Source organism: Phocoena sinus, chromosome X, assembly GCF_008692025.1.
Source record: "Phocoena sinus isolate mPhoSin1 chromosome X, mPhoSin1.pri, whole genome shotgun sequence".
Classification (NCBI taxonomy): Eukaryota; Metazoa; Chordata; class Mammalia; order Artiodactyla; family Phocoenidae; genus Phocoena; species Phocoena sinus.
The window spans coordinates 16,852,530-16,878,404 of record NC_045784.1 but is presented as its reverse complement, the minus strand read 5'-3'; the positions used below and the strand labels follow the sequence as shown (position 1 = coordinate 16,878,404).

General features: G+C 39.2%; 1 protein-coding gene across 22 annotated transcripts in view; it reads left to right on the top strand.

Moving 5' to 3' along the window:
• BCLAF3 (BCLAF1 and THRAP3 family member 3) overlaps positions 1-25,875 on the top strand; it is a 66,644-nt gene that overhangs the window by 6,752 nt on the left and 34,017 nt on the right. For 9 of the 22 annotated variants that reach the window (XR_004348055.1, XR_004348052.1, XM_032619651.1 and 6 more), the window contains 5 exons: positions 7,469-7,578; positions 11,541-11,615; positions 15,982-16,551; positions 16,918-17,571; positions 25,353-25,528. Coding sequence is in view for 17 of the 22 variants with exons in the window: in XM_032619651.1 (XP_032475542.1) it covers positions 11,575-11,615; positions 15,982-16,551; positions 16,918-17,571; positions 25,353-25,528 (1,441 nt within the window). In the remaining 5 variants the exon portion in view is untranslated. Of the gene's footprint in view, positions 1-2,461; positions 2,486-7,468; positions 7,579-10,234; positions 10,298-11,540; positions 11,616-15,981; positions 16,552-16,917; positions 17,572-25,352; positions 25,529-25,875 lie in introns of those variants that run through there. The other 13 variants (XR_004348053.1, XM_032619654.1, XM_032619648.1 and 10 more) reach the window with 6 other exon arrangements.

The window sequence follows — 25,875 nt, the reverse complement described above, 5'->3', positions numbered from 1 at the left end:
TTTTAATTTTATCTTCCTAATAGGTAGTGTTGAATATCTTTTTGTATGTTTATTGGACAGTTATGTTTCCTCTTTGTTGAAAACTCTAAGGATAGAGTTGCCATTTATTGAAGTGGAACAGACCTTGGGAGGAGCAGATTTTGGAGGAAGGTCAGGAGTTTGCTCTTGGACATGTTTACAGCATGCAATAGGCTTTTGGATGTGGAAGAGTGCAACACAGAGGATAGGTGAGGGCTGGAGATGTCAGTTTGGGGGTTGTTAGTATATAGAGAGTATTTAAAGCCATGAGACTGAAGGAAAGTGCAGACTGGGAAGAGAGTGTAGACAATGAGAAGTCAAAGACTGAAGTCACTATTTAGAGGAAGACTGTGTTCACTATTTAGGGGTCAGGCTGCTGAGGGGGGAGGTGAGGAAAAACCAGCAAAGGAGACAGAAAGCATTGTTAGAGGTAGGAGGAAAACCAGGAAAGTGTAGTATTCTGGAATCCAAGTGAAGAAAATGTTTCTGGGAGGAAGGTGTGATTGACCATCAAGTGCTGCTGGTAGATCCAGGAGAAGGAGGGAAAATAGCCATTGGATTTAGTAACATGGATTTCGTTAGTGATCTTGACTGGAGCAGTTTGGTGGAGTGGAAAGCTAGATTGGTGGGGGGCCAAGTAGAATGGGGGGAGAAGAATGGGAGAGAATGACTGTGGTATACAGTCAGCCCTTTGAGGAATTTGGTTGTAAATGGAGAGAGAGGTAGTAGGGTGATGGGAGGGACCTAATGGAGAGGGGGAAGTGATGTCATGGAAGAGGAGAATTGCTTTCAGCTGGGTGAGGGTATGTGTCCAGTGCTGTTCTGGTTAGGGTGGCCTTTTTTGACACCAGCATCCCCTTCAGCATCCTCCTGGGAGTGGATGCCCCTGCTGTCCATTCATCTTTCCATGTTCAAGGGCACACAAATTCACTCACTGCCGCTACACAGTTCACTCCGAAGGAGCAGTATAAATGAATTTCTCTTTTGTAATTGGCATCTCCTTCGCCCCAGTCACAAACGCTGCTGGTGTTTCTGCCTTTTCTTTTTTTTTTTCTCGCCCTCTCTGTCTTAAAGCTTCCTTTGATTAACTTTGCTAGTCACAAGTAAGTTAGTTTAAATCAGGGATCAGCAATCTTTTTTGTATAGGACCAGATAGTAAATATTTTAGACTTTGTGGGCCACGTACAGTCTCTGTTGCATATTCTTCTTTTTAAACAACACTTTTAAAAAATGTAAAAACCGGGCTTCCCTGGTGGCGCAGTGGTTGAGAGTCCGCCTGCCGATGCAGGGGACACGGGTTCGTGCCCCGGTCTGGGAGGATCCCACATGCCTCGGAGCGGCTGGGCCCGTGAGCCATGGCCGCGCTGAGCCTGCGCGTCCGGAGCCTGTGCTCCGCAATGGGAGAGGCCACAACAGTGAGAGGCCCACATACCGCAAAAAAAAAAAAAAAAGAAAAAAAAATGTAAAAACCATCTTAGCTCAGACTCTAGGATTTAAATTAACTCTCCTGTCTTATGCATTAAGCCCCTGAGCTACTACTGTTCATTACTAGCTGATGCACCCAAAAAAGCAAATGCAAATAAAGTTAACTTTAAAACAAAAAGCTCTATTGAGATATATTTTACAGGTTTAAAATGTACAATTCAGTGATTTTTGGTATGTTTGCAGAGTTGTGCAACCATCTCCATAATATCTGCTCTAATCTTACAGCACTTGCATCACCCCAAAGGTAACGTTTTTACAGCTTTGAGGTGTAACTTATATGCAAAAAAATGCACCCATTTTTGAGTGAATAGTTTGAATTTTTTTTTTCTTGTTAGTCATCCATTTTAAGCACATCAGTGTATACATGTCAATCCCAATCTCCCAATTCATCCCACCACAACCCCCACCCTCCACCACTTTCCACCCTTGGTGTCCATTCGTTTTTTTCTCTACTTCCATGTCTCAATTTCTGCTCTGCAAACCGGTTCATCTGCACCATTTTCTAGATTCCACATATATGTGTTAATATACGATATTTGTTTTTCTCTTTCTGACTTCACTCTGTATGACAGTCTCTAGATGGATCCACATCTCTACAAATGAACCAGTTTTGTTCCTTTTTCTGGCTGAGTAATAGTCCATTGTATATATGTACCACAACTTCTTTATCCATTCGTCTGTCGATGGGCATTTAGGTTGCTTCCATGACCTGGCTATTATAAATACTGCTGCAGTGAACACTGGGGTGCATGTGTCTTTATTTATTTATTTATTTATTTTTTCTTTTTTTGCGGTACGCGGGCCTCTCACTGCTGTGGCCTCTCCGGTTGCAGAGCACAGGCTCCGGACACGCAGGCTCAGTGGCCATGGCTCACGGGCCCAGCCGCTCCGCGGCATGTGGGATCTTCCCGGACCGGGCACGAACCCACGTCCCCTGCATCGGCAGGCGGACTCTCAACCACCGCGCCACCAGGGAAGCCCCGTATGTGTCTTTTTGAATTATGGTTTTCTCTGGGTATATGCCCAGTAGTGGGATTGCTGGGTCATATAGTAATTCTATTATTACTTCTTTAAGGAACCTCCGTACTGTTCTCCATAGTGGCTGTATCAATTTACGTTCCCACCAACAGTGCAAGAGGGTTCCCTTTTCTCCACACCCTCTCCAGCATTTGTTGTTTGTAGATTTTCTGATGATGCCCATTCTAACTGGTGTGAGGTGATACCTCATTGTAGTTTTGATTTGCATTTCTCTAATAATTAGTGATGTTGAGCAGCTTTTCATGAGCTTCTTGGCCATCTGTATGTCTTCTTTGGAGAAATGTCTATTTAGGTCTTCTGTCCATTTTTGGATTGGGTTGTTTGTTTTTTTAATATTGAGCTGCATGAGCTGTTTATATATTTTGGAGATTAATCCTTTGTCCGTTGATTCATTTGCAAGGAGACAACCCATTCTGAGGGTTGTCTATTCGTCTTGTTCATGGTTTCCTTTGCTGTGCAAAAGCTTTGAAGTTTCATTAGGTCCCATTTGTTTATTTTGGTTTTTATTTCCGTTACTCTAGGAGGTGTATCAAAACAGATCTTGCTGTGATTTATGTCAAAGAGTGTTCTTCCTATGTTTTCCTCTAAGACTTTTATAGTGTCCGGTCTTACATTTAGGTCTCTAATCCATTTCGAGTTTCTTTTTGTGTATGGTGTTAGGGAGTGTTCTAATTTCATTCTTTTACATGTAGCTGTCCAGTTTTCCCAGCACCACTTATTGAAGAGACTGTCTTTTCTCCATTGTGTATCCTTGCCTCCTTTGTCATAGATTAGTTGACCACAGGTGTGTGTGTTTATCTCTGGGCTTTCTATCCTGTTCCATTGATCTCTGTTTCTGTTTTTGTGCCAGTACCATATTGTCTTGATTACTGTAGCTTTGTAGTATAGTCTGAAGTCAGGGAGTCTGATTCCTCCAGCTCCGTTTTTTTCCATCAAGACTGCTTTGGCTATTCGGGATCTTTTGTGTCTCCGTATAAATTTTAAGATTTTTTTGTTCTAGTTCTTTAAAAAATGCCACTGGTAATTTGATAGGGATTGCATTGAATCTGTAAATGGCTTTGGGTAGTATAGTCATTTTCACAATATTGATTCTTCCAATCCAAAAACATGGTATATCTCTCCATCTGTTGGTATCATCTTTAATTTCTTTCATCGGTGTCTTATAGTTTTCTGCCTACAGGTCTTTTGTCTCCCTAGGTAGGTTTATTCCTAGGTATTTTCTTCTTTTTGTTGCAGTGGTAAATGGGAGTGTTTCCTTAATTTCTATTTCAGATTTTTCATCATTAGTGTATAGGAATGCAAGAGATTGCTGTGCATTAATTTTGTATCCTGCTACTTTACCAAATTCATTGATTAGCTCTAGTAGTTTTCTGGTAGCATCTTTAGAATTCTCTATGTATAGTATCATGTCATCTGCAAACAGTGACAGTTTTACTTCTTCTTTTCCAATTTGTATTCCTTTTATTTCTCTTTCTTCTCTGATTGACATGGCTAGGACTTCCAAAACTATGTTGAATAATAGTGGTGAGAGTGGACATCCTTGTCTTGTTCCTGGTCTTAGAGGAAATGCTTTCAGTTTTTCACCATTGAGAATTATGTTTGCTGTGGGTTTGGCGTATGTGGCTTTTATTATGTTGAAGTAGGTTCCCTCTATGCCCACTTTCTGGAGAGTTTTTATCATAAATGGGTGCTGAATTTTGTCAAAAGCTTTTTCTGCATCTATTGAGATGATCATATGGTTTTTCTCCTTCAATTTGTTAATATGGTGTATCATATTAACGTTGATTGATTTGCGTATATTGAAGAATCCTTGCATCCCTGGGATAAATCCCACTTGATCATGATGTATGATCCTTTTAATGTGTTGCTAGTATTTTGTTGAGGATTTTTGCATCTATATTCATCAGTGATATTGGTCTGTAATTTTCTTTTTTTGTAGTATCTTTGTTTGGTTTTGGCATCAGGGTGATGGTGGCCTCATAGAATGAGTTTGGGAGTGTTCCTTCCTCTGCAGTTTTTTGGAAGAGCTGGAGAAGGATGGGTGTTAGCTCTTCTCTAAATGTTTGATAGAATTCACCTGTGAAGCCATCTGGTCCTGGATTTTTGTTTGTTGGAAGATTTTTAATCACAGTTTCAATTTCATTACTTGTGATTGGTCTGTTCATATTTTCTCTTTCTTCCTGGTTCAGTCTTGGAAGGTTATACCTTTCTAAGAATTTGTCCGTTTCTTCCAGGTTGTCCATTTTATTGTCATAGAGTTGCTTGTAGTAGTCTCTCAGGATGCTTTGTATTTCTGCGGTGTCTGCTGTAACTTCTCCGTTTTCGTTTCTAATTTTATTGATTTGAGCCCTCTCCCTCTTTTTCTTGATGAGTCTGGCTAATGGTTTATCAATTTTGTTTATCTTTTCAAAGAACCAGCTTTTAGTTTTATTGATCTTTGCTATTGTTTTCTTTGTTTCTGTTTCATTTATTTCTGCTCTGATCTTTATGATTTCTTTCCTTCTGCTAACTTTGGGTTTCGTTTGTTCTTCTTTCTCTAGTTCCTTTAGGTGTAAGGTTAGATTGTTTATTTGAGATTTTTCTTGTTTCTTAAGGTAGGCTTGTATAGCTGTAAACTTCCCTCTTAGAACTGCTTTTGCTGCCTCCCATAGGTTTTGGATCGTCGTGTTTTCATTGTCATTTGTCTCTAGGTATTTTTTGATTTCCTCTTTGATTTTTTCAGTGATCTCTTGGTTATTTAGTAATAAATAGCCTCCATGTGTTTAGCCTCCATGTGTTTTGTGTTTTTTACGTTTTTTAGTTGTTTTCTAATCTCATAGAGCTGTGGTCAGAAAAGATGCTTGATATGATTTCAATTTTCTTAAATTTACTGAGGCTTGATTTGTGACCCAAGATGTGATCTATTCTGGAGAATGTTCTGTGCGCACTTGAGAAGAAAGTGTAATTTGCTATTTTTGGTTGGAATGTCCTATAAATATCAATTAAATCTATCTGGTCTATTGTGTCATTTAAAGCTTGTGTTTCCTTATTGATTTTCTGTTTGGATGATCTGTCCATTGGTGTAAGTGAGGTGTTAACGTCCCCCACTATTATGGTGTTACTTTCAATTTCCTCTTCTACAGTTCTTAGCAGTTGCCTTATGTATTGAGGTGCTCCTATGTTGGGTGCATATATATTTATAATTGTTATATCTTCTTGGATTGATCCCTTGATCATTACGTAGTGTCCTTCCTTGTCTCTTGTAACATTCTTTATTTTAAAGTCTATTTCATCTGATAGGAGTACTGCTACTCCAGCTTTCTTCTGATTTCCATTTGCATGGAATACCTTTTTCCATCCCCTCACTTTCAGTCTGTATGTGTCCCTAGGTCTGAGGTTGGTCTCTTGTAGACAGCATATATATGGGTCTTGTTTTTGCATCCATTCCGCAAGCCTGTGTCTTTTGGTTGGAGCATTTAATCCATTCACGTTTAAGGTAGTTATCAATATGTATGTTCCTATGACCAATTTCCTTAATTGTTTTGGGTTTGTTTTTGTAGGTGTTTTTCTTTTCTTGTGTTTCCTTAGAGAAGTTCCTTTAGCATTTGTTGTAGAACTGGTTTGGTGGTGCTGAATTCTCCTAGGTTTTGCTTGTCTGTAAAGCTTTTGATTTCTCCGTCGAATCTGAATGAGTTCCTTGCCAGGTAGAGTTATTTTGGTTGTAGGTTCTTCCCTTTCATCACTTTAAGTATATCATGCCACTCCCTTCTGGCTTGTAGAGTTTCTGCTGAGAAATCAGCTGTTAACCTTATGGGAGTTCCCTTGTATGTTATTTGTCGTTTTTCCCTTGCTGCTTTCAATAATTTTTCTTTGTCTTTAATTTTTGTCAGTTTGATTACTATGTGTCTCGGCGTGTTTCTCCTTGGGTTTATCCTGTATGGGACTCTCTGCGCTTCCTGGACTTGGGTGGCTATTTCCTTTCCCATGTTAGGGATTTTTCCGACTGTAATGTCTTCAAATATTTTCTTGGGTCCTTTCTCTCTGTCTTCTCCTTCTGGGACCCCTAAAATGTGAATGTTGTTGTGTTTAATGTTGTCCCATAGGTGTCTTAGGCTGTCTTCATTTCTTTTCATTCTTTTTTCTTTATTCTGTTCTGCGGCAGTGAATTCCACCATTCTGTCTTCCAGGTCACTTATCCATTCTTGTGCCTCAGTTATTCTGCTATTGATTCCTTCTAGTGTAGTTTTCATTTCAGTTATTGTATTGTTCATCTCTGTTTGTTCTTTAATTCTCCTAGATCTTTTTTAAACATTTCTCACGTCTTCTCGATCTTTGCCTCCGTTCCTTTTCCGAGGTCCTGGATCATCTTCACTATCATTATTCTGAATTCTTTTTCTGGAAGGTTGCCTATCTCCACTTCGTTTAGTTGTTTTTCTGGGGCTTTGTCTTGTTCCTTCATCTGGTACATAGCCCTCTGCCCTTTCATCTCGTCTACCTTTCTGTGAATGTGTTTTTTTTTTTTTTTTTCCTTTGCGGTACGCGGGCCTCTCACCGCTGTGGCCTCTCCTGTTGCAGAGCACAGGCTCCAGATGCGCCGGCCCAGCAGCCATGGCTCCCAGGCCCAGCCGCTCCGCGGCATGTGGGATCTTCCCAGACCAGGGCACGAACCCGTGTCCCCTACATCGGCAGGCGGACTCTCAACCACTGCGCCACCAGGGAAGCCCCAAATGTGGTTGTTGTTCTACAGGCTGCAGGATTGTAATTCTTCTCGCTTCTGCTGTCTTCCCTCTGGTTGATGAGGCTATCTACTAGTTTGAATTTTAATAAAGATAATTTTAATATTAGCAGAGGAAAATATTCTAAGTAATACTTTTTTCCTCACATAACCAGTAAATCTCACTTGTAAACATTTTCTCCCAAGTGACCTACACCTTTCTCTTTAAATCAGTAGTTTTATAGTCCTGGGGCCAGCAGAATCCGCATCACCTGGGAACTTGCTAGAAGTGGGGCCCACCCCAGAAGAGAACCCAGCATTGTGTGTTGTAACCAGCCTTTCAGGTAATTCTGCCATGCAGTATAGTTGGAGAACCACCACTCTAAGGTCTATCCCTGAGTGGAACTGCTGGGTCGTAGGATATGAGCGTGTTCAAGTTTAACGGGTACTGCCAGCCCCTTCCAAAGTGGCTATACATGTGTATACTCACCTGCTTAGCAGTGTATGAGAGTCCCCATCTTGTCCCCATATTTCCACAGCCTCACCGATACTCTGGAATATGCAACTTCAGGGCTTTTTGTTTGTTTGTTTTTTGTCATTCTGACAGGTGTGGCGTGGTTATGATCTGAGTTGGTATTTCCTCAATTACTATTGAGGTTGAACGTCTCAGATGTCCATAGGTCATTTGAGTTTTCTGTTCTGTAATGTGCTGTTTGGAGTCTTTTGCCTGTTGAAATAAATACAATTATGTAAACAAATAATCACAATGTATTGAAATAATTGCAGAATAAACTCAGAATTCCCAAGAAGAAAGAAACTCAGGGGGAAAGAAAGAAAGTTAAAGAAAGAATTTCAGGGGAGATTATGGTCAAACAGTCCTGAACGAATAGGGATTTGTCAGGCAGAGTGAGGCAAAGCCATCTATGTGATATGAACAGAACAGCCTGATCAGGGAAAAGCAAGTAGTTTGCTGTGGTGGGCGAATAGGATATATGGAGGAAAAGACATATGTAAGGCTAGGAGAAAGGTAGGGAGTGACTAGACGTATGTATTTTAAATTTGTTTAATCTTTTACTGATTGTTGGGCATTTGGGTTATAACTAGTTTGGGTGGATTTTTTTCTTTCCTATTATAAATGAAGTTTATATAAACATCTTAGTATATATAGCTGCTTTTTTCTTTTAAATTATTACCTTAGAATAATACATTTAAACTGAAATTATTAGTTTAAAGGAAAGTAGGCATGATTAGTTTCATAATTTCTTACATATTTCAAGGTTACCCATCATTAGGGAAATGCAAATCAAAACTGTGGTGAGAAACCACTTCACCCCCACTAGGATAGCTCTAATCGAAGAGACAGACAATAACAAATGTTATTGGGGATGTGGAAAAATTGGAACCTTCATACATTGCTGATGGGAATGTAAAATGATGTAGCTGCTTTGGAAAAGTTTGGCAGTCTCCCAAGAAGTTAAAACATAGAGTTATTGTATGACCCAGCATTTCTACTCCTAGGTTTATACCCAAGAGAGACGAAAAACTGTGTCTACACAAAAACTTGTACACAAATGTTCATAGCATTATTATTCATAATAACCAAAAAAATAGAAACAACCCAAATGTCTATTGAGAGATCAACGAATCTCAAAATGTGGTGTACCCATACAATGGAATATTATTCAGCCGTAAAAAGGATGAAATGCTGATACATGGTAAAACCCTTGAAAACATTATGCTAAGGGATAGAAGCCAGTCGCAAAGGATCACATATTTGTATGATTCCGGTTATATGAAAGGTACAGAGTAGGTAAATACATAGGAACCGAAAGTAGATTAGTGGTTCTCAGAGGCTAATCTAAGGAGGAGAGGAGTGGGGAGTGACTGCTAATGGGGTTTCTTTTAGAGGGGATGAAAATGTTCCAAAATTAGATTGTGGTGATGGGTATGCATCCCTGTGAATATACTAAAAACATTGAACTGTACACTTAAATAGGTGAGTTGTACGGTATGTGAATTGTATTTCAGTAAGTGTTCTTCAAAAACTAAAATGGATAAAAAAAATTACCCTCTGGGAAAGATATACTTTTTCATCATCACCAACAGTATTTGGTGTCTCCCCCACAACCTTTGGGTTTATTATATTTGTTCAATTTAATAGGTATATACCCAAAGCTTCTTTAATTAAATTATAAGTTCCCTCAGTAGAATGTAAGCTCCAGGAGGGCAGGAATTTTTGCCTGTTTCTCTTCACTGCTGTCTCCCCAGAACAGTGCCTGGCAAATAATAGGTTCTCAGTAGCATTTGTTAAATGAATACTTTTTTTTTAACGTTTTTATTGGAGTATAATTGCTTTACAATGGTGTGTTAGTTTCTGCTTTATAATGAAGTGAATCAGTTATACATATACATATATCCCCATATCTCTTCCCTCTTGCGTCACCCTCCCTCCCACCCTCCCTATCCCACCCTTCTAGCTGGTCACAAAGCACCAAGCTGATCTCCCTGTGCTATGCAGATGCTTCCCACTAGCTATCTATTTTACATTTGGTAGTGCATATATGTCCATGTGTCCTCCCTGTGTCCTCAAGTCCATTTTCTAGTAGGTCTGTGTCTTTATTCCTGTCTCGCCCCTAGGTTCTTCATTACCCTTTTTTTTTTTTTTTTTTTTTTTTTTTAGATTTCATATATATGTGTTAGCATACGGTATTTGTTTTTCTCTTTCTGACTTATTTCACTCTGTAGGACAGACTCTGGGTCCATCCACCTCACTACAAATAACTCAATTTCATTCCTTTTTATTGCTGAGTAATATTCCATTGTATATACGTGCCACATCTTTATCCATTCGTCTGTCGATGGACACTTAGGTTGCTTCCATGTCCTGGCTATTGTAAATAGAGCTGCAATGAACATTTTTATATTTTTAGTTACTAAGAAAACACTTTCCCCTTTACTGTCTTAATTTCATAGTACATCTGAACTAATTGTTCTTCCTAGCCTCACATTCTTTTTGGAAAGAAGCAGTGTGTAACTAAATGAATTGAATTGAATGTACTTATAGTGAGTGATCTAGTTCAAGTCCTTTGATCTTATATGCTATTACTTCCTTCTGAAATTTATTATAATAGTAGTTTTCAAATGTTTGACTATGAGAACTCCCTTTTCAAACCAATGCCCACATAGTTATAGTTGTACTTTTTGTATCAGTCAGTGGAAAAACTACATAGTGACAAGAAGCCGTTTATATTTTAACAGTCGCCATAGTATCTTCAGAAATTTGCAAAATAGAGGTTCTAATATATGAGACATATACTTATTCATTCTATAGTCTGTGTATGGTGGCTGTATGTATTATTCATGGGCCCATGGCAGTAATTTTGAAAGCCATCAGGGGTTTGGAGACAGTAAGTTGGGCACTACATAATTATAGTATCAAAACCGAGGAAGACTACTGAAATGTAAATAATAGTATGAAAGTTTATACCCAAATCATATTTTTTTAATTCAGCTCCTAAACCTATCAGTTTCTTTTAAATACTGAAAAATATTTTAAAAATCAAGTTTATATGTCTTTTAAAATTTACTTATTTGACATTATTTGTTTTAGCAAAAAATCAGAAGCAAACTAAATGTCTAATCATGCTTAATTAAGTTTTGGTATGTTTATCTGATAGAAGTTAGGTGGCAATTGAGTATGATTATTAGGCATTGTAATTCTTACTATCCGACAGTTTTAAAAGTAGGATATATCATCAAGTATTCCTAAAGATGTTGACTGTGATTATATGAACATAACTGCGATTATATGTACATAACCAACAGCGAAAAGTTGGGAAGGGGTAGTAGTGGTTGTGCTCAGATAGAGGAATTCTGGGGAAGTTTTTCCTCTTTTTGAAACACTTATTTATCAGTTGCTGTGTGCCAGGCAATATTCTAAGCTCTTTTCATGACTTAACTCAGGGATCATGAAACTACAACGCATTTGGGGCCCTTTGGGGCCTGTTTTTTGTGGCCCAAATGGTTTTTATATTTTTTAAGCATTTTTTTAAAAGAAGAAGATAATGTGATAGAGACCTTATATGGCCTGCAAAACCAAAAATAGTTACTCTCTGGCCCTTTACAGAAGAAGCTTGCTGACCCTTGATCTAATTCATATTATCCTTACAAGATTCCAATAAGGTGGGTCCTATGAGGAAACTGAGGCACAGGGGGCTTAAATTACTTTTTGTCAGTGGCGTTTACTGTTTTTAGAGCGGGTTGCAGGCCCTTTCTACAAACTTGCTAATATTGTGTTTCTTTGCAGTGTAAAAAGTGGATAGTGGCTCACATGTCAAAGGATGGCACGGTCACGCTCTAGATCCCCCAGGTGGAGGCACAGGTGAGCAGTCCTTAGTTTAGCAGCGTAAGCATGGGTTTGAGATGTGCTTCGACTTTCAAATTCACCGGTATTGTTAAGAACCTATTTTAATAAGCTCGTGGACTTGGTTATCCACAGTAGCTGCTTTATAGTGATTGACCTTGTATTTCTAGACTCTAGGACCTGACAGCTTTCTTTAATTATGGCTGGCAGCTAGAATTAATCCATAATAAAAGAAATGCAATGGCCACAGAAAGGAAGACTGAGAAACACCTTTGAGAGTGTTATACATTTTGCATCAGTAAGCGGTTTAGAACTCTTCAGTGTATATTCAGTTTAATTATTTTCATAATCAATATGTTTGAAGAAATTGGGAGTTTGCTATGTCTTCTTCTTCATGGCAGAGTAATAGAATTTTGAACAACTCAATTATAAATCAACTCTCCTCTTTGCTTGTTGGTAGTATCAATAGTATATATAATTAGATTGGAACAATGTAACCATTTTTTACTGTATACCTGCTATAGGCAGGTTCTGGGGCTACAAAGGCAAATTTGTGTACAGGGCCTCAGCAAGCACGCAGCCTGACTGGGCAGATTGACACCATAGGCAACTATGATACTGTAGGAAAAGTGTTGTGCTACTACTGACTGGGACAAGGTATTCTGGATCCACAGGGAGGGAATAGTTCTGCTTTTGTGGAGGGGAAGGAGGGATACCAAGAAAGTCTTCAAAGAAGAGATGAGATTTAAGGATGGGTAGAATTTTTTTTTTCTTTTTTTTGGCCTCATCGTGTAGCTTGTGCACTCTTAGTTCCCCGACCAGGAACTGAACCTGGGCAGTGAGAGTGCGGAGTCCTAACCACTGGACTGCCAGGGAATTCTCAATGATGGGTAGAATTTTTAAATGCAGAAAGAGAGAAGAAAAGTATTCCAGTTAAGGGGATGACAAGAGCAAAGGTGCAGAGCTGTGAAAGTGACTAGTACATTTTAGAACTTTAAAGAGGACCACAATTACATACGCAAAAGACAGATCAAGATTTTTCATGTTAATACGGCTTGGTCATGATGCTTGTTCATTATGGTTCTCCAATGACTAATCAATCATTTCTTCAACAGTTTTCATTTTGTAGTTCAGAAGACCAAATTGTAATGGGGAGGAACTTCAGAAAGAAAAGGGAATGCAAAGAAGCAAATGGCTTGAACATGGAGGGCCTCACAGAGGTCATTTTGTTTCACCCTTTTGTGGTAGGCTCTGGTGAAGGGGCGCAAAAGACCCTGCCAAGCTTAGTGCCTGATTTCTGGATGCCTTCTCAGGACTCTTTGTCACCAACTTTAAAGGGTCTGATATCTTACCCGACTTGCAAGCTAGCACATTAGTGTGTCACAAGGCACTTTTGGATCAGAGACAAAGGCCTTTATTACTCATATGCAGCAGGCGACTTGAGCTTCATGTTCCTGTGCTCCCCTTACCTCTAGTCCCCTGAGGGTGGGCGATGCTGACATAGCTGAGGAACCCGAGCCCCATTAGGGACAGCAAGCAACCCTGCCCAGCCTTTGCCTTGGAGGAGACATTATCTTGTTATCCTGGACAGCAAGCACATTGGCCCTCTGCCCCTTAGGGAAGCCCTATCCCCATCTTCCCAGGCAGTTTGCCTTGGAACAAAAGCTCAGGGCGCATGCAGAGCACAAGACATCCAAGGAGAATTGTCTCCCAACAGACTCTTTGGGTCTCTTTTGTCCCTTTAGGAGAACTAAAAATAATAGCCACCATTCCAGCAATCTCCTTCAGAAGAAAGGGGCTCTGTACAATAGAACCCTGAGATGAAATATAATATCAAAGCAGTATTCCATGTGAGGTAAGGATTAAAGTAAGAGATTGAGGTTTTCATCAGTCTGGAAGACCTCAGCCTCTGGCTGCCAGCTTTTCTCCTTAGCAGTGGAAGAGATGAAGTCTTCCAGGAAGTCCTCAGAGGCTCCAGTTGCTTCTTCCTGTGAAGAGGTGCAGCCAGCTGGATGACGGAGTTTCTACTTCAGCTAAATAATGCACTTGCCAGTACATCTAGCTTGGTGACTCTAAAGGGAGATATTGGCAAGTCCAGTGTATAAATCCCAGTATGTACCTGAGGAAGATAAATCAGCCTCATTTCTCGTAGGGAGGACCCACACATGTCACCAAAAGGAAAGGCTTTTGCTCCTGGTTACTCCAGCTCCGTGGCAGCTGCTGCAGAGGGGGCGATAACAAAAGCTGCAAGGGTAGCTGCCTCATTGGTTAGAAGACATTAAACCCTCAGGGAGGAAATTGGAAGATTGGACAGGTCAGATGGGAGGAAAGGTCCCCAGGTGCCAATTTGAACTTTGTTGTGTTCCAGATAGTGTCACTCCTCTCTCTTAACCTGAAGTCTGGGTAACTCAGGCTGTTTCCCCAGATACTCCTAGGAGCCTTCCTCCTCAATTGGAATGAAAGGCTCCATGTTGGCAATGCTGAGGTATTGGAGAAGGTAGTTACAGAAAGGGTGTGCTGTCCCTGGAGAGCATTATAGCTGCATTAAAGCACACATTCACCAAAGTTACAATCTCTGGTTCAACAGCACACCTTTCATTTTATATGGAAGGGGACAGGTCTGGGAAAGAAAACTTATTTATGTTAGTAGTATTTACGGAGGGACTAAGCATGAGGTCCATGTCTTTTTTTTTTTTTTTCCATCTTTATTGGAGTATAATTGCTTTACAGTGGTGTGTTAGTTTCTGCTTTACAACAAAGTGAGTCAGTCATACGTATACATATGTTCCCATAGCTCCTCCCTCTTGCATCTCCCTCCCTCCCACCCTCCCTATCCCACCCCTCCAGGTCACAGAGCACTGAGCTGATCTCCCTGTGCTATGTGGCTGCTTCCCACTAGCTATTTACCTTACGTTTGGTAGTGTATATATGTCCATGCCTCTCTCTCGCTTTGTCACAGCTTACCCTTCCCCCTCCCTATATCCCCAAGTCCATTCTCTAGTAGGTCTGTGTCTTTATTCGTGTCTTACCCCTAGGTTCTTCATGACATTTTTTTCTTAAATTCCATATATATGTGTTAGCATACGGTATTTGTCTTTCTCTTTCTGACTTACTTCACTCTGTATGACAGACTCTAGGTCTATCCACCTCATTACGAATAGCTCAATTTCGTTTCTTTTTATGGCTGAGTAATATTCCATTGTACATATGTGCCACATCTTCTTTATCCATTCATCCGATGATGGGCACTTAGGTTGTTTCCATCTCCGGGCTATTGTAAATAGAGCTGCAATGAACATTTTGGTACATGAGTCTTTTTGAATTTTGGTTTTCTCAGGGTATATGCCCACTAGTGGGATTGCTGGGTCGTATGGTAGTTCTATTTGTAGTTTTTTAAGGAACCTCCATACTGTTCTCCATAGTGGCTGAACCAATTGACATTCCCACCAGCAGTGCAAGAGTGTTCCCTTTTCTCCACACCCTCTCCAGCATTTATTGTTTCCAGATTTTTTGATGACGGCCATTCTGACTGGTGTGAGATGATACCTCATTGTAGTTTTGATTTGCATTTCTCTAATGATTAGTGATGTTGAGCATTCTTTCATGTGTTTGTTGGCAGTCTGTTTATCTTCTTTGGAGAAATGTGTATTTAGGTCTTCTGCCCATTTTTGGACTGGGTTGTTTGTTTTTTTGTTATTGAGCTGCATGAGCTGCTTATAAATTTTGGAGATTAATCCTTTGTCAGTTGCTTCATTGGCAAAGGCCCTCTTCCTCCCACCCTCTCCACTTACTGTTTAAGGATGTAGTTTTTGCTTCTTGATATAAACTTAGTAGAGAGAATAGACAATCAATTGGGGAAACTGTGGGGTCAGTTTCGGGTCTGAGTTTGGATTTATTGTGCATCATAAACTCTTGGAATCTAATTTAATTTCAGAGGTTATGTTCAGTTTTCCAGAGACTCCTACATATTTACTTGTGTGGATCTAGCCCTCCTTCTGCTTATTTCTTACTTGACCATTGAACCTGATGTAAGCTTTTGTTGACTGGCCCTTTTGCCAGAACTTTGCTGTCAGCAATCTTCCAAAATAGATCCTGCTGCATACCTAAGCTGGTCCTCCTCCAACAGGATGGGTGTGCTCAGCTCATTTTGATATGCACATGGGGTACATTAGTTAAGATGAAAAGAGTATGCTTGTTGAATCGGGCAGAAGCATAATCAGACTCCCAAGTGAACAATTTAGAATGCACATATCGCAAATTGATGAATTTAATTTGAGTAGAAGAAGCAGGGAGAAGCAAATGTTTTATTCGGGTAAGTCATGTTAAGACAAACTTAGTCTATTGTCTTTGAATGGACTAAACTTTTCTGTATTTGTTTACATAGGTCTTTATCACCAGTACCTAGAAATTCTGAACACTACAAGCAAAGACCTGAGCATTATGGCTATGAATATAGGAAGGATCCAAAAAGACCTGTCACTTGGAGAATGGACAATGAGAAACATGGACAGAGTAAACCAAGGATTCCTTCTCGTGAAACTCTACATTACCGATCTTATGAACATAGATCATCTTCCCCAAACATAAGAAGAAACTCTTTAGAAAATTTTTATACTTATAAGCCTCCCCAAGTATATTTACCAGGAAGAGGGGATGATAGTAACAGAAGACCTCAGTATATGCCCAAATACTCAGAAGGTGTACTCTACAAGGAGCACCAGAGGAATTGTTATCCCCAGAAAGTGCAAGGAAGGTATTTTCCTGATGACCACAGAGTTAGAGGAAGTGGAAAAGGAGGGAAACCACCTCTGAGGTCAATAGCAGATTCTTTTAGATTCGAAGGACAGTGGCATGAAGATGAATTGAGGCACCAGAGGATACAAGACGAAAAGTATTCTCAGTCACTTAGAAGAGGCTCTGAAGATTTTGAGAAAAGGAGCTCTTTTCAGACGAGGTATAGGATAATTAAACCTGGGTAATTTGGTATAAAGACTCAAGTAAAAAAGTCTCTTTACTTTGTGGTTGAAGATAACCACCTTGAAAAGCTTTTGTCTAGAAAGATTAAAAGTATTGTAATGTAGTTTTGGTCTACTGGTAGTAGTGAAGTGTTTATTTTTAGAGTGAATCATGTTGATGGCTAGAATATTAAAAAAAATGATGCTATTTTCCTAAGTGCCTTGTGCATCTGTGAGTTCGCTTCAGGGATTATAGGTTAACTTGCCACTGTGCTCTGCATTTAAAGCCATGTTGCCCAACATTCCACACACATAAATTCTCACTTCTCTCTAGTGCAAGTGTAAACTGCTTTATGTCAACACAGGTATCCTGAGGATCGTGATTTCAGAAAATATGGACACACATCAAAAAGACCTCAAGACGTGGAGAGGTATGAAAACAGAGAGCCTCCCAGGAGCCCGCAGTGGAAGTCCAGGCATTTTCTCCCTTCTTACCAAGAGAAGAAAGATCAGTGGAGCCTCGGACCCCAAACTCTTCGATACGCTCCGAGGGAATTCCCAGAGACCAGTTCAGCAGCCAAGGTATCCTGTGACTATCGCCACAAACATCGTAAGACCTCAGATGGGGACCAGGACTTTTATGATGGAAGAACTCAGAAGTACTGTAAGGAGGAAGATAGAAAATTCGGTTCTCAAAAAGGCCCTGTAAATAGAGAGTCCGATTGCTTTAATGCTGGAAGAGGGAGAGAGACTGAAGGTGGGCAAGTCAAAGAGCCTTTTAAGCCATCTAAGAAAGACTGCACTACCTGCACTCATTCAGATAAAAGCGACGTTGGTTTGAGACCCTGTAATGACAAACGGAAGGACAAAATAAGGAAAGAAGGGGCTGGCAGAAAAGAGAGCAATTCTTCCCATAACCGACTTGATAAGAGTAAAAAACTTTCTGACTCGAAACCTTCATCTCCCGTTCTTAGGAAGAAATCACTTACAGTTAAAGTAGATGTGAAGAAAACATCCAGGTATTACCTTTGTTTTTTTCTGTAACTGTTTCTGCCACCTTTATTTGAACCTTTGAAAATAGAATTAATGATGTGTTTAGAGTTCGAGCTGGGGGGCGGGGATTGCCTGGATTTTTCAAAAAAGCCCTCTAATGGGGATGAATCCCATGATTAGTAACATGGGGTGACATCATGTCTGTTCGTTTCCACGTTTGTATCTCAAGATGCTTTTTGGGTGAAGGGCATTCTATGGAGTTGTTCCTCTTCATGAATTTACATGTTTTTATGCTGCCAGATTTTCTATATCCACGGGTAGGCTGGGTGGTGGTGCTCAAGGAGACCTGTTCCTTGCTTAGTTTCTCAGAGCCTGTTGCCTGAAATTCAGAGAATTTTTGACCTGGAAGGGACCTTAGCAGACCCTGGTTTTATAGAGGAAGAGGTTGAGGCAGTGAGAGATGAAGTGACTTATCTAAGTCCGTGCCTGGGGCTCAAATTCACATGTCCCCTTGTGACTCAAGGAGGTGGACGACTTAATGTGGTTCTTGCTGCCGTCTCAAAAGAAGTGGTGCTCAACCGACTAGCTTCTCCGAGGTAGAGGAAATTAGGCTAGAGTCTAGAAAGAGGCCTATTTATAAGACATTTGGTTTAGCTCTTGATTGTTTAACAAAAAATGACTACTTTTGTAATAAGTTATATTCTCCTGCAGTGGATTGTATGCTTTTTTCTATTATGAATATTACCTCTTTATGGATTCTGAGAATAGTAAGGCACTGACACTTGGATGTGTCAGCTAAGTCTTTTTGTTACCTTAATACACTACCAGTATGTGAATTAAAAAGTGAAGGACCATGTTGATTTGGTGTATTTATGTTCACCATTGACTCATATCTGTATTTGAATCAAAAACTAGAGGGAACAAAATGTGATGGTGAGGGAGGTAAACCCACAGTCTTTTTTTTTAAACAGAATATATTTTGCTTCTTCCCTTAAAGTTAGATATGGCAGTCCCCCTCCCTGATATTTTTCTTACATTCATTGTACTTGCAACAAATATTTTAAAACATACATATGTATATTTATATGTACACAGAAAGAATTTACAAATATGATTCTATTACAGAAAGTCGGACAAATAGAAGGACGGGGGAAATCACCCATAATCCTACTATCCTAGGACAATTTTATTAATATTTTAGTACAGCTCCTTTTTTTTTTGCGGTACGCGGGCCTCTCACTGTTGTGGCCTCTCCCGTTGCGGAGCACAGGCTCCGGACGTGCAGGCTCAGCGACCATGGCTCACGGGCCCAGCCACTCAACGGCATGTGGGGTCTTCCCGGACCGGGGCACGAACCCGTGTCCCCCGCATCGGCAGGTGGACTCTCAACCACTGTGCCACCAGGGAAGCCCTACAGCTCCTTTTGTTGTTTTTCTATGTATACCTGGTTGTCATAATGTTGTATTAATAATTTTGTATTCTATTTCATATAATATGTCTTAAGTCATTTTGTGCTATTATATTTCCTACTAGTTCTTAGTCTTAAGAGCACAAAAGCTGCTGTAAGCATCAAGTTTAAGGATGTTACCTTAAGCTTTTTTTCTTTCCAACATTATATTATGAAAATGTTCAAACATACAGAAAAGTTGAAAGAATTGTACAGTCAATACCTATATACCCACCACCTAGAGTCTACAGTTAACATTTTACTCTACTTCTGTAATCACATATCTGTTCATCTATCATTCCATCTTATTTTTTTGCTGCATTTCAAAGTGAAATGCAGATATGAGTACATTCCCCTTTAAATATTTCAGTATTTAATATTTGTTTACAGTTTTTTTCCTTTTGAGGTAAAATTACATACAATCAAATCACAAAAATCTTGAATTTTTAAATAAAAGTAAAAAAATTTAAGTAAAAATAAAAATCTTGAATTTTTCAAGATTTAGTAAAGTGTTTTATACTTAAATTAGAATTAATAAATTGGCTGTAGCATTTTTAAAGAATGCTAGAAGTACCAATTTTGAAGGATTTTATTTTAGTAGATCTCATTAGAGATGCTAAACACTGTTAATTTTATAATTTGATATTGAGAAATAGAAGCTTGATCTTCATAATGTGTCACCAAAATGAGCTTCCTAAAATTGAGGCTGCTGTAACTTTTGTTTTAAATTTATAAACTGGGGCTTCCCTGGTGGCACAGTGGTTGAGAGTCTGCCTGCCGATGCAGGGGACACGGGTCTGTGCCCCGGTCTGGGAAGATCCCACATGCCGCGGAGCGGCTGGGCCCACGAGCCATGGCCGCTGAGCCTGCGCGTCCGGAGCCTGTGCTCCGCAATGGGAGAGGCCACAGCAGTGAGAGGCCCGCGTACCACAGAAAAATAAATAAGTAAACAAATAAATAAATACATACATTTATAAACTGTCCTTTTATGAATTTCATGACCCATTAGTGGGGCCTGTCAGTACCTGTTTGAATTACCTGTCAAGGACCTGTAGAACGGCTTGTGTAATAAAGAGCTTCACTGTAAGTCCTTTCTATTCAGAGACTTGAAGAATAAATAATTTAATGAATATATGCACCTTTTCAGTATGGCAATGCATCATAGTCAACAAAAATCTTTCTCTCTGATTATAATCATTAATTGATGAATGAGTTGTGGAAGAATTTTGTGGGGTTGGATTTAGTTATGTGTGGACTGATGAAGTGTCCATAAAACAAAGGTAGTTAATACCCTCAATAGAGCCATGTTCTCAACTGCTAACATAAATTAGGTTTTCCTCTGCTTAACAAGATTAAAATAATCATAGAGTGCAGAGAGGTTATTTGTTGGTTAAAATCTAGAGAGGTTTATGCACTTTTTTGGAAAGACTAAGATGGTTCATTTTATGCATTTGTTTACTTTCTTAGCTTTGGTCAGGTATTGATCTATATTCTTCCAGTTATTAATGCAGTTGAAAACGTACGTTTATCACCTAGTGATTTTTCTAGATTCTAATTTGTATCTAGAATAGCAGTGGGTAGACACAAAGCCGATATTCTTGTGACCTACTTTGTCAGAAACTGCGTTATCAGAGTAGAAGTTACACAAGAGTCATAATTATATATTTCAGAATGAAGTTAGGGAGTCACAATATGAAAATCTGTACTAAGGTTGTTATGAACCCCAAACACTCACTGTTGTATACATCTGGAAGTCTTGGGGCAGGTGAAGGGAGTTTTGGATTAATGTTGGGTGGAGTAGGTGAGAGACTGAACCTTGGTCAGGCTAGGAAGGAGGTGAGAGGGAGGAGGAGAGCCTGCCAGTCTCCGGAGAAGGGTAAGCTGGGGCAGGTGGACCTGGACCGAGGCTCCTTTGACTTCTCATCTAGGATGAGAAGGTTGGCTAGTGAAGTTGATGTTAGACTGAGTGCCTCAGCCACATTTGCATTTAATCCTTTATTTCTCACTGAAGAGATATAGAGAGGGCCTCCCTACCCCCCACCCGGTCTTTCCCCATACTGAAAGGGGGATGAGGCGGGTGATGAGCCCCAGAAGACACTGAAGCCCACATGCTCTGAGGAAACAGCTGCTGCCTAGGCTGCAGAAGAGTGAAAAACCACAGCGAGCACTGAAGGGAGGTAGCCTAATCACACAAGTTTACCTTTGATGGGCATTTGGCTGGAGGCAAAATAAGCTGTGGGTGGAGATATTTTTGTGATACACATACCTGCTACCTTGCTGTTATGTATCACAAAAAAACTAAGTGTTTTTTCCCCCTAATATTTCTCATATACATTTTCTAAAATCAGAAATTAATTGAGAGAAGGTTCCCTTTCATTCCTATGTTTCACCCTAACTTCTCTTAGTGTCTCTTAGGGGTCCTAGTATAGGGAGATAAACATTCTGTTTGATGTTGGGATGCATAGGTTTTTGTCTTCCAGTGGGTCACTGAGCAGCTCTGTGACATTGGGCAGGTCACCTGGCAGTGACTTTGGGGCCCAAATTAACTGGTAGTTCTTCCTGGCTCTGCGAGTCTGCTTCAATTGGTCATATGTTGATAACTATTGAAGCTGGCTTGACAGGTTCATCATAGGATCCTCTGAACTTTTGTATATATTTGAGATTTTCTGTTATAAAAAATGAAAATTTTTAAATTTAAATTGGTCTAAACTAAGTAAAAAATTTTGAAGTAAGCTAAGAAAGTTAAAAAACAAAATTAAATTGGCCTCACAATTTTACGTCTGTCATCTTTTTAGCTGAAACTCACCACTTCATATTGTCCAAGTCATTTTCCATTTTATCATGTATTCCTTCAGCGGGTATTTTTTGAGGACCTACCCTGTGAGACAATCTGTTAGGGTGCCCTGGGACTATGGATCCACATAGGATTAGGTTTCTTCTCCTCTGGTCTTATAGACCATGGGATGACGTTGGTAATACCACGGCACAGTGGAGTGAATGTGTGAGGTGGTGTGCGACTCCACCATCCAAAGAATTGAGATTTACAGTTGCTAGGGTTCTTCATGATGATGTTTCAGGCTCTGAAGATAAATCCAAAAGAGAGCCCTGAGATATGTCTTAAATAATAGCAGCACCACCAGAAAAAAATAATACCTCTTCATATAACAAAAATCAATCAGATGGATACATTTTGGGGTGTGGGTGTACACGTGTATGTATTTACTTATTTATTTACATCACTAACAGCCATATATCCAAAACCGCTCCAAGGTTATGAGGGGCTTACAGATATTCTTTAAAAAATTAAACTCCTCTAACAAGATGGTTTTGAGTGCCTATTTTTAACTTCTCAGAGGAAAAGCTTCCATCTGACTTTTCATGCTCCCTGCTCTCAAACCAGCGCTGTCGAGACGACTCCCTGCCAAGGCAGAAACATGGACGAGTGATTATGCCGCAGGTTGATGCCACTGATGTGGTTTCCTTGACTCATCAGAAAGACTTTCATTAGAAGGCCCATATCCTTTCTCTCCTCCTAATTTGCTCCAAGCTTCTCACTGTGTATCTGATAACTAGTAAGAGACATTTAGTGAAATGTCTAGAAGCTAGAATGCTAGAAGCTAGAATGGCCCTGTAACAACCTCCACTAACAAAAGAATTACAAATGCTCTCTGTTTAAAGGGGTTTAATGGTACAAAAAGCGTGTTCCATACCCAAAAAACAGCTTTAAATTTTTTTTTACAGGAGAAAAATAAGATGTTTAAATGGAACTATAAAAATGATCTATCTATAAGGGGAAATCAGTTGATAATGGTTTTTATTGCAGTCTCAGTTTCTCCCAAGCCGAAACCAGCTGATAAAGGCTTCTAACTTTTCACCAGATAATTAGTAAAATTTACTTGTAATTTTTTATTACTGGCCTAACTCTCATCCCCACTCCAAGTCCAACTCTCAGTTCATAGGAGTGCTGTGGTATACTCTGTAGCTACACTTAATTCCTGAAATTTTAGTGTTTAAACTTGTTATCAGTTAAAAAATGTACTCTAGAGACACCCCACAACAATATTTTTAATAAAAAAATATCAGTGATCATCCTTTGAGAAAATACACATGAAAATAGTATAACCTGAAATTTAGTCTTTTAAAAATAATTATTATACTTTTGCTATAAGGAAAAGTTTCTAGAAACTTTAGAATGCAAAATGTTCTAGGTATTTCCATTTATAAATTTAATCACCTCTTTGTTCATATTTTCCTTTTTATATTTCCCATGACATTACTGATCAACAAGTTAACAATTTCACGAAATACCCCCAATACAATAGTTAAGCTGAAAAGATCAGATGTTCTCATTTGAGATGCATTTTAGACAGTTTTAAAAATTAAAATATAGCCAACACCTGTATTCTAATACTACCTCTACTTCCGGTCTGATTAAATCTTCCAGGTTCTCTGTTCCCTCCCACCACTCCACCCCGGTTTTCCTTCTCTGTTTAAGGATATTTCCCCTGACATTCACTTGAGTGTTGTGCATAATAACTAAGAAAACATTAAAAAGCTACATTAAACCTTAATTTCCTCTTCTACACATTAAGATCCATCCACAAAACCAACTGCCTGGCAAAACAACAGTAACAAAAACCCAACCACCAAAACTAATGGATAATCCCCTGCCCTCTGGAAGCTTATAATAGATAACAAAGTCTGTATGACACATGTAAAGTTTTCCTTTCTCGGTTTTCTTCCAGCTAATAACTATCACAAAGCACTTTCCGAGTCATTAGTTTGCTCATGTCTTCCTAAGAACACATGTAGAATTTTTGGAGTTGAGGTAAAAGGATTAGGGAGACTGACACTCCCTTAATTCAGCATCTCATTACTTTTTTCACAAAAGTCCCCGAAACTGGCCTTGTCAACCACCGCAACACCCTTCCAAGACACCTGATAGAAGGCAGTCCTCTGGCGGCCAGAACTGAGCCTCCCACCCTCTCCCATCAGCTAATCCTGTCACATCAGGCTGGCAAGTGTGGCGTCTTAACCTTCACACCTCCTGCCCTTCTATTTCCTTTCCCCAGACTGCTCAGATCACACAGCTCAAAGTTCCTAGGTGTGTTTTCTGCCTTTGTTAACCTATAAACGTAAAATGTCTTTCATCTCATCTCCACATGTCTAAAACACACCAACCTTCAAAGCCTAGCTCACACGTCAACTCCTGAAACTTGTTTTTCGGGAAGAGCCAAAAGCTATTCAGAGTTAAATGCAGAGGAGTAAGATGGGTATAAGCTGGTTAGTGCCATTTTGGGTCCAAAATGAGGAATAAATATAAATAATGAGGCATTTTCTTCTGTGACGCATAAACTGCCTCCAGATGAAGAATATGAGTAGTTTTAAGCAGGAGTAGCATTATTGGAATAAAGTAAACTTTCCCGCTAAGACATTTGGAAGGATTATGTTCATAGGAATGCTTAACCTCTGGGATGAAAAGCAAAACAACCAAGACATCCATTGTCTCGATATCATGACACCTCCCCATAGAGCTACTGAAAAGATTAAATGAGATAATGTTTGTAAGCTCTGAGCCCCTTTGTTTGGCATGAATAATTTTTAGTTACATGTCATAATCATGGCTGTATAATGGTACTTAAAGGTCAGGAAAGCTCTTAATGAAAGTTGTAAAGGTTCAGAAAGCATTAAAATGGTAAGATGGTTGGGGTTACATAATAAATGGTAGCATTTCTTTAAGGATATATTTAGGGTAAACACTGTCATTGCTCCTAATGATCATAACTGTGATAACAACTAAGACTATTTTCTGAGAGTTCAGTGAGACTTTGTAAGTGATTAAATTAATCTCAACAGAATTTGATTTCAAAATACTATTCTCAGCTTCTCATTACTGACATGGAGTTTTAAGGACTTTTATGAAGTCAGAGACGTTATTATGTTTGATATCAGCTTTTAAAGTATGGTAGTATTTCAAGATAGTGTAAGCTTGCTGGCTTTACAATTTTATGGACATTTGGGGGTAGATAATAATGATTACTTTTTGCATATTGAGTGTCTTCAATGCCTTGCTGTATTTTTTGAAGTAAAAATTGTTTAGCTTAGAACTTTGAGGATTTTATTATTAAAGTGGCAAATATTTAATGATCTCTGATTTGAAAAGGAGAACTCAAAACCGTGTACCTATAGCTATTTTCTCCTACTCATTATTGTACATGTTTTATGGCATACAATTTACTGCCTTAATTATAAGAAAAGATAAACATCTTTTTAGTTTTATAGCTATCTTGATTAACTTTTAAAGTTATTTTCTCAGTAAAATAGTCTCAAATTTAGTTAAACATTTACAAATTATTCTAGGGTTGCTTCTAGCTATTCCACAGAGAGACAGATGTCACATGATTTGGTTGCTGTTGGCAGGAAAAGTGAAAACTTTCATCCAGTGTTTGAACATCTTGACTCAACTCAGAATACTGAAAACAAACCTACAGGAGAATTTGCTCAGGAAATCATAACTATAATCCATCAAGTTAAAGGTTGGTATATTTCACACATACATTAGGGATAACACAAAAATAATGCACTGACTTTTCACGAGACATAGGTAAATATCTGTGATATTGTAGTAGTAATTAATATTTCATTATAAGCTAGATCATTAATTAGGAAATCTGGTGAAGAGAGTAGCACGTATTAATTTAAGCCTAGTTGTTCTTTATATGTAGTTCCAATAACTTGATGCTTCAACTCATAGCAGATTACAAATTGAAAGTTATAAAGGAAGAGGTTGGCTACTGCAAAAGACAGGTGTACTGAGAGCAGAAAGAAACAATAACTGATAACTGAATAGGAAGGAGGAAATAACAAAAACCAGACATGAAAC